Source organism: Anneissia japonica, unplaced genomic scaffold (assembly GCF_011630105.1).
Source record: "Anneissia japonica isolate Jap-2015-1 unplaced genomic scaffold, ASM1163010v1 scaffold913_len64449_cov111, whole genome shotgun sequence".
Lineage (NCBI taxonomy): Eukaryota > Metazoa > Echinodermata > Crinoidea > Comatulida > Comatulidae > Anneissia > Anneissia japonica.
In genome coordinates this window covers 7165-17329 of record NW_022682597.1, presented here as the reverse complement: position 1 = coordinate 17329, position 10165 = coordinate 7165, and the positions used below count along the sequence as shown (strand labels likewise).

The 10165-nt window shown below is 34.3% G+C and overlaps 1 protein-coding gene across 1 annotated transcript in view; it reads right to left on the bottom strand.

The window, feature by feature from the left end:
• The window catches only part of LOC117107047, a gene marked incomplete at its 3' end in the record, with an annotated part of 54057 nt that extends 45966 nt beyond the window's left edge, over positions 1 to 8091 (bottom strand). Inside the window, exons 1-5 of the mRNA XM_033248608.1 lie at positions 7890 to 8091; positions 4827 to 4992; positions 2758 to 2861; positions 2305 to 2372; positions 1183 to 1210 (exon numbers count right to left, since the gene is read on the bottom strand). Coding sequence (XP_033104499.1) covers positions 1183 to 1210; positions 2305 to 2372; positions 2758 to 2861; positions 4827 to 4992; positions 7890 to 8091 — 568 coding nt within the window. The remainder of the gene's footprint in view (positions 1 to 1182; positions 1211 to 2304; positions 2373 to 2757; positions 2862 to 4826; positions 4993 to 7889) is intronic.
• Between the last annotated feature and the right edge of the window lie 2074 nt (positions 8092 to 10165).

Sequence of the window (10165 nt, the reverse complement as noted above, 5' to 3'; positions counted from 1 at the left end):
TTGACCATTCATGTTATCTTGAACCTGCTGTCTCTTATACACATCTAGATGTGTATAAGAGACAGGGTTTTATCGGGTTAACTCACAAGCTGATCTAGGTCAATTTTCGGGGGCGGGGTATTTGGGGGTGTCTGGCAGGTATACCCCACCATTAAAAATGTCTGGCGGTGACCATTCCTGATACCTGGTACTATGCCCAACATTTTGCAGTAGGTTTCATCGGGTTAACTCACGAGCTGATCTAGCTTAATTTTGGGGTACCGGTTTTTTGCGTCTGGCACGCACCCCCCACCACTGGAAATGTCTGGCATTGTCCATTCGTGATATCTTGAACTATGCCGAATATATTCTGATAGGTTTCATTGGGTTAATTCAAAAGTTGATCTAGCTCAATTTTTGGGGCCCTTTTTATGCCCCTCCTGACCACACCCACCACAATGGGACCGGCAGATGCCCATTCTCCTACATAGACAGGCACATAGAACATTACTATATACACAGAAATTGGTTAACTTTCCAGCTATGCTGACACCCCTGGGCTCCTGCTCTATTACCTGATTTTCTCTTACCTTGCATATCCCCATTTTTATTATTCAAAATTTTGTTTCTACCTATGTTTCTTTTATTTTTATGTGTGTATATGTATGTATGTATATTTGTATACATGTGTGTGTATGTATGTGTATATATATATATATATTATGTATATATGTGTGTGTATGTATATGTATGTGTGTATGTATGTATGTGTGTACATATATATGTATATATATATATATATATATATGTATGTTTTAATATATATATATATATTTTTTTTAAAGTTAAGTTTTTGCTCTCTTTGTTATTTTCTGCTTTTTAAATGTTTTTGTAGATAAGAACTGAACCACTTTGGAAATCAGTACTATGTGTGCATTCAGTATAAAGAAAGAATAAATAAAATAAATAAAATATTGCATTACATGCATAGGAACTAATAATAATGTTAAATTACAAACATACATAGTTGATCAACTTGTTTTCTTTATAAAAAAAAACAATCCCATAGAAATGTGTTACATGTTTTGTGACTGATAGGACATATATGGTTAATGACAAACATCTAATAGAAAATTGATTAAAAAATTATAGGTTTAAAATTAATTGAAACAAACATAGATTTTTCTTATTACAAAATCATACCTGCGTATTTCGGACTTGATAAGGCTTTCTACAAAAAAATAAAATAAAATAAAGAACTGGTTATATCTGTTATATACAGTATGTTCTGATTTTTAATAGCATACCAAGATTAAGATTGTAATTTTTTCATCTTATGCAACTCCTGGGCTTTTTAGAGCATAGTTTCGGGATCTTTTTTCAAGTTTTATTTGATGAACATCAGTGGTGGCGCCAGAGGGGGGGAAGACGATAATTTTGTCGAGGAACAAGCAAATAAAAAAAAATATTTACATGTAATATTCGTTTACCACCATATTGTTTGTGTTAACTTTTCATCACAACAACAATAACAATAATAATAATAATAATTCAATGAGACTATTAAAAACAATTTGCGTTCTGTTATGACAAATGCTCATTTAGATAGCCTCATGATGGTTGGAATACATCGTGATAGGTGAAGCAACATCGACCATGACAGTGTGGTTGACAGATTTCATGCAAAATTTCCAAAATATAGAATTTCACTTTCAAGAATGAGGATTTGAAAATAAATTAGATGGTTACATTGCATACTCTTTGTTTCTTGCTTTATTCAAAATGTTTTAGTTTTGGAAGCTGATTTCAACATTAGAAAGCATAGCCTACATGAAGTCATATTATAGTAACTCGATGCCTATCAAATAAGTAATAAAAATTCGCCATAATTAATTAAATATCCGTGGCTTCCATATGGCCTCGCCCCCTGGACCTCCACCGGGGGCCGCCTAGGGAGCCCCCTGGCCCCAGCCAAGTGAGACTCGATTCGCTCCACTAGCCTCCGCGTCAGGGCTTTTAGCCCCTCCGTCGGGCAGATCCTGGCGCCACCACTGATGAACATGGCTGTGTAAAAAAGTTTTGGGCTTTATTCATAAAATTGAGTGCATGCAACATTCCAATGCCCTCACTCCTACTTGCCAATTAAAGTTTGTGTGTTAATGTGTAATTCTTTTTCCATCCCAACTTGTGGTTTAGTTTCCAACTTTTTGTCTTAAATCCTTTTCTGGGCCATGTAAAAATCTAGGTGGCAAATTTCCAACTTCCTTATTTCTCTATATAAATTCCTTTCTGATTTGAATAACTTGCTGGTTTTTTGCAACTTACGATTTTTTGTAGCTCCTCCGCTGTTTTTGATGCAACTGCATTTTCCTGCTTGTCTTTGATTTCAACTTCTGTTAAAGATTAGTTTTTTTATGTTATTAGGATGAAAGTAAAAATAAAGTTAAGACAAAAATTACACAAATCAATTGTGATGTATTTACAGAATAGGCAACAATATTGCACAAACTGTTACAGCACCTCCCTGAAAATACTGCTGAGCTACTGGGCAGCAGCATTCATATTGAAGTTGACAAATGAAAATAATTTTTAAATGCTTTCAACATTATTATCCTTGATCAATACATTAATATTGACAAGTACAGTATGTAAAATATATAGAATAACAATATTTCTGGTCAAACTGTTTGGGCTGGGTGTCCATATACAGTACATATAAGAACATAGCCTACAGACACCATTGTCCAAAATCTAGTTCGGTTAAAAAATGAACCTTACTGTGATCAATTTTTTTTTCTGTCCACTTGGTATTATCAGCGTTATCACATGTAAGAGTTGTTGTCATGGCCATGACTTCAGTAATTATGTGTTCTTCAATAAATCTTCAAATGAAAAAATAGTTCTCACACTGTGGGCAAATATGCATCTTAAACCTTTGTAATTAAACATGCCAGAATTTTGTCTTCAATTTCTAACAGAACTTGCCTTTTACAGAATTAAATGTTGATGCTCTAACAACCAAGTTAGATTCCCAATGCTTCACAATGACTAACAAATATGTAAGAGTCTTCCAAAAATAGAATCATTAATTGTTAACCAATACCAAATTGTTACCCAAAATCAAATTAAAATTAACAAACCAAGATCATCGAAAAATTTAAACAATTAAATGCTCTCATTTTGTCAGCTGATGTACAGCCGAACAAGTGATTAGTCCGAGTTCTCAAGACGCTATTATAGTCTCCTGATTGTCGGTGGTAGTCTCAGCGGAGACACTGATAACAATCTTTCATGATATGCATCACAATGTCAGCCTACCATGATGACAGCTCACCATCGCCAGCGGCGTAGCTAGGTGCAAAAGGGCCCCAGTGCAAGATTAATTGCCGGGCCCTTTGATGTGATGGGGAATTCCCTAAAGTTCTCCGAAAATTGAGGCATGTTGTGACAAAATGGTTAAGTTGTCGCACATGCCAGTATTGAGTAAATGAGCTATTAATATGGGGACTCAAAAAATCCAAATTTTGTTTTTAATTTTAAATCAACAGTGTCTTATCATGTCCCAAAGTATTAGTTCTGGAATTGGTCAACAAATCGTTTATTTAATGTTATCTAGAAAGTTAATTCTATTAAACAATGTATGCACAAATAAATTGCAAAGGCAATTACGCAAAATTATTTTTATCTTGACTCGGAGAGTGCTGCACTTACACTTTTCAATAACTTAGACTTGAAATGTAAAATTTCAATAAATGACCCCTCATTTTAAAGAAAAGATCACATATTCAGGTATCTGAAAATACCAATAACTTGAATTTCAATTTTTGCTACAACATAGCCATTTTGCCACAACATGCCTCAATTCATCATAAGAATTTCTTTTTTACCCCCTACTTTTAAAAGCCTAGGTTAGTAATAAATACTAATATAATCGGATTTGTAAATATTTTAAGTGGGAATATTCAGTCTCAGCAGCTGTTCTAAACTAATTAAGAAAATTGGTGGTACATAAAATTGGCAGATCTGGGATTTCCAAATAGAGGGGTCAGGGAGGGATTTTCATAAACAGAAGATGCAGTCCCCCTCAGCTCCACCATTAATTAATACAATTTCCCTTTTCCACATATTTTTATAATTTTTTAAAAATAGGGGGTCGGGCCAGCTGGGGTTCATCTAAATTGGAATCAACACAGTAATCAATAATTATTCCACTAAAAATCGAATAATGAGGGGCCCCGATGGCCATTATTTATTATTATTTTTTTTTTATAAATTATTTTAAATTATTATTTATAGGTCGATTTATGAATGGGCCCCTAACAGCCCTGGGTCCCGATGCTTTGCACTGGCTGCACTGCCTGTAGCTACGCTACTGACTATTGCCAATCCTGAGTCTGCCTTTAGAGACTTGGTTTTGGAAGTGACAAAAAATTCTTAAATCATACAAGTTTTGAACCAAGGACCCAGTAATTTTCACATAATAACATGTATTTATAAAATTTAGGCAATTTCAAGTACAGTGATTCCTCACATTATGTATTCAACACACTCTATGCTTGTTTGTATGATGCTGTCTATAAATAAAATATAGTGTGTATGTATCTGCAACACACAAATGAAAGCCTAATATGCTCCAAAACAGCCATTGGAATAAGGCATCCAGAGTCTCATTCGATTCTTTATTTCCTAATTTGGATCTCTGAAACTGACCTTATTTATTCATTCATAATGACCTAATTAATGTTAAATATTGAACCCTGACATGAAGGTGTGCATTTCAATACTTGGGAGTATGTATTATACTATCTTCACAATAAAAATATCTACTATTGTACACATTAACTTACTCCTTCCCTAATAAGGAGTTGATCAGACAGGTCTTGCCAACATTTTCTGGGCCCATTACCATGAGTCTAACCAGGTTGATGTCACTTTCTCCCTCTTCTAAGGCTGCTTGATAAACTTCTAATGCATCGGGCCCTCTAGCCAATATTTCTGCAGGAATTGCATTTCCTAGGTAGAAAAATTACACCAAAATTTTGAGATAAACTGTCATATCGGGAATTAGAAAATTGCACCTCATGTGAAGTACAATAAGTAGAATTTACTACAACATTTATATCGCAATTTTATTAACATTTTTTAATTCCTTCAGGATACATTACATTTTTTAGTTACTTTAGTATGGTCTAGGTCAGTGGTTCCCAACCTTCTTGCATTCGTGTAAACCTTGGGACATGTTGAAATTCTTCACGAACACCAAGTTTGTTTCCTTATTGTTAATATTCCACTATTTCATTATTGATAAGGTTTGTAGTGATTGGTAGATCTACATGTATCACACTGCGGTTAGATGAGAAAATATGGAATCATGAAAAATTGTCTCCCAAACCTTTTTGTGGATGTGCTTTCACTTGGAGGAACCCCAATTATTTTTCATGGACTTCAGGTTGAAAGCCACTATTCAAGGTAGGTCCGAAGTATTGCTACTAGATTTCACACCTCATAACAAAGAATACGAGATTAGCACACAGGAATCTAGAATCCAGATATTATCAAGGGTTAGGAGACAGGCACATAGAATATCCAGGTACCAGATATTAGATTATCATGCAGGAACCCAGAGAACACCAGGGATTAAGACACAAGGTAGCAGGTCATTTCAGCCAAAACCAACTTGGCCCAATCCAACATGGCCGAATTAAACTTGAAACCAAAACCAACACGGAGCAATATCAACTTGGCCCAGATGACAACTTGGATCAAAACCAACTCCGCCCAGACGACAACTCAAACTAAAACCAGTTCGGATCAAAACATTTTTATGTTGTTTACTGAAAATACTTGTTTATGAATAAATGTTATAAAATTGAATTAAAATGTATATGGAATTCCAAAATGATCATAACATTTTAATAGATTTATTTATTAATCTTATTTCATATTGAGTTTTTACTGCATTATTTCTTTGTACATAAATTATTAATTGACAATTCATATACTTTGAATTGTATAGTACTCTTTTTTATATTTTCTGTACTGCTTTTCTGATCATTGTATGTTTTATGTGAGGACCCCATGATCATCAGCATACCGCTTTTTTGGGTCCTTCGGTTAAAAAATAATTTTAAAAAAATAATTTCTGACGTATGCATATTATTTGTCCAAATAGATTCTATTAAAATTAATGGGCCAGTATAATTCAGATAATAAATAACTTGGTAACAGTAATAAAAAAAAAAATATATAACATTATAAATCACATTAATATTTATATTAATACTAAAATAATAAACATAATACTATAATAATAAAATATATAATATAACATAATATTAATTGTTATTATTTTATTATTATCATTGTAACAGTGTATTATTATTTAGCATTCGTATTTAATATTCAGTTTTGATTCAATTGAATTATCATTTGAGTAATGGGTAATTGTGATCTCTATTCATTTGGGTAATTTCCATATCATTTGTGTAGTTGTCATCTGGGTCGAGTTGGTCATTTTGGCATGAGATGCATTGGATTGGGCTGAGTTGGTTTTGGACCAAGGAGACCACCATTCAAGTATTCAGGTCAATGGAAGCAGCATGGCTGACATTTAGTGGTGCCCGATAAGCAACATGTGAGAGAGGAGGAACAAACAAGGTTGGGACCAGAGGGTCACGAAGAACCCTTGATTGGGGGGTCAGGCACTAAGGCTTTTGGATATTTAGTGTTTTTTTTCTGACTAATTAGGTGATTATTTATAATTTAAACTCTTACAACACAACAACTGCTAACTGGTGATCCATCAGTCTGATTTTTTATTTTTTGGCAAAGTATCAGTAAAGAGATAGGCATATCAAAACTTGGACCCCAGATACAAGGAACAATAAACACAGAAAAAAAAACCAAACATAATTTTCCTGTTTGTTCTTTGTTAAGAAATATTGCCTGGACCCCTGTAGACCCGAAGTAGCAAGAGTGCAGTACCAGTACCAACTCTAGAGGGATGGCTGCAGTGGGGAAAGGGTTGTGACGAGGGAAGAGCACAAGACCCAAATTCGTAAGGGAGAAAAAAGAGATGTATTTTCTACATATTAATAGACTATAAAATCGATTAAACAAGCTTAAGAAATCCCTAAATTGTCATATTTTTCAGGGGCTTCACAACCTGGACCAATTTTGAAACATTTTGAGCTACGTCTAACAACCACGGCTACTTTACTCTCGTTAACCGGCAAATCCTAGTGTCACCCCTGCTACTCTATCTCAGTAGTAGTAGTAAAAAATTTTAATTATTCACGAAAACATAATTCAACAATTTACATGCTGTTTTTCATCATGGCCGTAATAATTACTGGTCCGCACGTTGCTCCACACTTAAATAAAGTACAGGCGCAAGTTATTATATTGGGTTTTTTTAGTAGAGCTATAAGATAGAAATTTTAAAATAATTAGAATGTTTTGTACAAAACAAATTATGATTTAGAATGTTCATTTGTACAAAATTAAAATATCTTAAAATTGAAAAAAAATTCAATTTCTTAAAATTGGAGGAAAAAAAAGTAGCAATTGGAACTCACAACCTTAAGCTCTTTAGAACACATCCTTAACAATAATGTACAGTCCTTGATGAAACCCCTGTTTCGTTTTGTAGGTGTAGGGAAAACCCTAGTGTCCAACTTAAAAAAGGGCGATAAATGTTTGTTGGAAATCACCTCAAGTTTATAAGTATAAAATTTCCTGCATGTCCGTTAAAAATTGCGATGCTGGACGCTTTCAAATTTCTGGTAACAAGAACAAAAACAGCAGTGAGGCCCTGGGGTCAGCATCTTGCTCAAACCGAAAAGGTAGGTTTAGAAGACGAGCACAACTTCAGCCAAATCAACTAGTTGATTAATAAGAAAGTTGTATACCTTTCGATGATTCCAGTGCATCAACGATGGTTGTAAATTCATCAGCATCAATCCTGATTTTCAACTGCCAGAGCATCTCCAGGCTGGGATTGTGTAAGAACTTCTTATTAATAACATTGAGCTCTTCTTCTGCAAACCCTAAAAGTGCTCCAATTTTCTTCCAGGTCTTCTTTATATTTCTAGATATCATTTCCAGTTTCATATCTAAAGTGAATATGTATAAACAAGATATTTAGGCTTTCTCCCAGACAAATATTGGTAGGTCAACCCAAGTGCAATGATTGGCTCTGCCAATAATTGCTCCATTAGAAGAGTCTCAAGAATGCTAGCCTATAGCTGACCAACCAATTGATGGTGCAAACCAGACTTATTCCTAAAATCAACATACCAATCCAACAATACTTTTATTTTATTACAGAGTTGGTTAACATACCAATCGCTCAGTGAGAACGAATGGTATGCCTACAATAGGATGGAAATGTCTTCAAAATGAATCTGGTAAAAGAACTTTTAAATATCGTGTTATTAAGCTTTGGAATAACCTACCTTTAAAAATTCACAGCACTATACACTCACTTACTTTAATATCTTTCAAAGATCTAATTTAGATTTACTTCTTATACTTCATTATAATTTTTATTTTTATTTATTTTCATATGAAATTTAAGTTTTTGTTATCTGGACCCCAAGGAAGAACAATGTTCCTACATTGACTGGGAATCCAGTTAAAAGGTTTCTAATTAACTAACAGACTAACAGTGAGCACTGAAGCAGAAATGTAATCACTGTACAAGAAAATTCAAAATAAACCATCTACTAACTGTTCCTGCAGTAGTAGTATCTACTATTAAGCAATTAGTAGAGCTGTGCATAGTACACAATTGGAAAATTATTATACAAAGGTTAGATTTAATGCTTAAAAAAATTTCCTGGAGCCTGCAAGGCCCGAAGGAAATTTTTTAATGCATTAAATCTAACCTTATAATTTTCTGCTAGTGTACGATGCATGGTCTACTAATTCCTTTATAAGTCAATCACCATCACTTTATGTTAGTTTTGATAATCAACTGTTGCAGCAGTCATTGGTTGCTATAGTGATGTGATCAGTATACTGTGTGCGTACTCTATTTACATTTAGCTGTGATTTGTGCTTCTGCAGTACATGTTAACTCACAGACCTAGAGCGACGTTTTACACATCAGAGAGTACGGATACGATAAATAACTATTATTGTGTTGGACTTGTTGGCAATGCTATTTTTATAGACATTTTAAAGTCAAAAACACAGACAGGTAAAATTGTGCAATGATTCATAACTAGGCTAGAGTATGTAGTACTAGTAGGAAGAGGCCTAGGCTAGCATCTCCCTGGTAGCTTAAAGCCAAGGCCTAGACCACGTCTTAATAGCCTCAGTATTGTTACTTGCATAATAATAATACATACTACTTTACTTGAATTTTGATAAACAAACTAACTTAAAAGAAAATCGGTTTTATGTATGAGCACTGTGCTTACTTGAAAATCGCCATATTTCGAGCTCTGTGACATCAAATACGTCCGACCGTATAAGGATTCTATACTCAAAGAGTATAGAATTTCAAGAGGTTCTACTGCCCTGATTTTGTATGCGCACAATGGAACGTAAAAAAATGTACTGCCACCAGATAGGGGCATCACACCATTATCAATGGACAAGCGCTCAATTGTGGAGCATATGGAAGGTAATGGGTCCAGGTTTGTATGGGGCCTAATCTGCTACCTCGTAGCTTACAATTCCGCTAGTAATTGAAAAGGAATTCCATTAAGTATGGTGTTTGGGTCCGATTGGATAGCCAATTAATTTGAGAACTTAAGGGAGAAAAAGAAAAATCTGTAGTGGGAAAAATGAGTGTGTGGGACAGAGTCAAATACACGTTTAATATCAAGAGAGAGGACACAGGAGCGAAGATTTTTTTCCAGGACATTATGTGTGACATAGAGGAGGGAGTCCAATGTAGAATTTCTAATGTGAAAACCACATAGGAACTTAGAGACGAATGGATTATTTTTAAGAGAGTTGAGGGGCGAGATGATATCTTCAAGAAGATTGCTGAACGGTGATGTGATAAACACGGTGATAGTTTAAAAAGTTAAATTTTGGATGAAGACTTGAGAAAACAATTGTGGTTTTCCAGATTAAGGACAAAGTGCAGTGCTTACTGGATAAAATAAAGAGATAAGGAAGAAAAGAAGAGCATTGATATACAACAATTTAACAATAAAATTGTATGGGCATG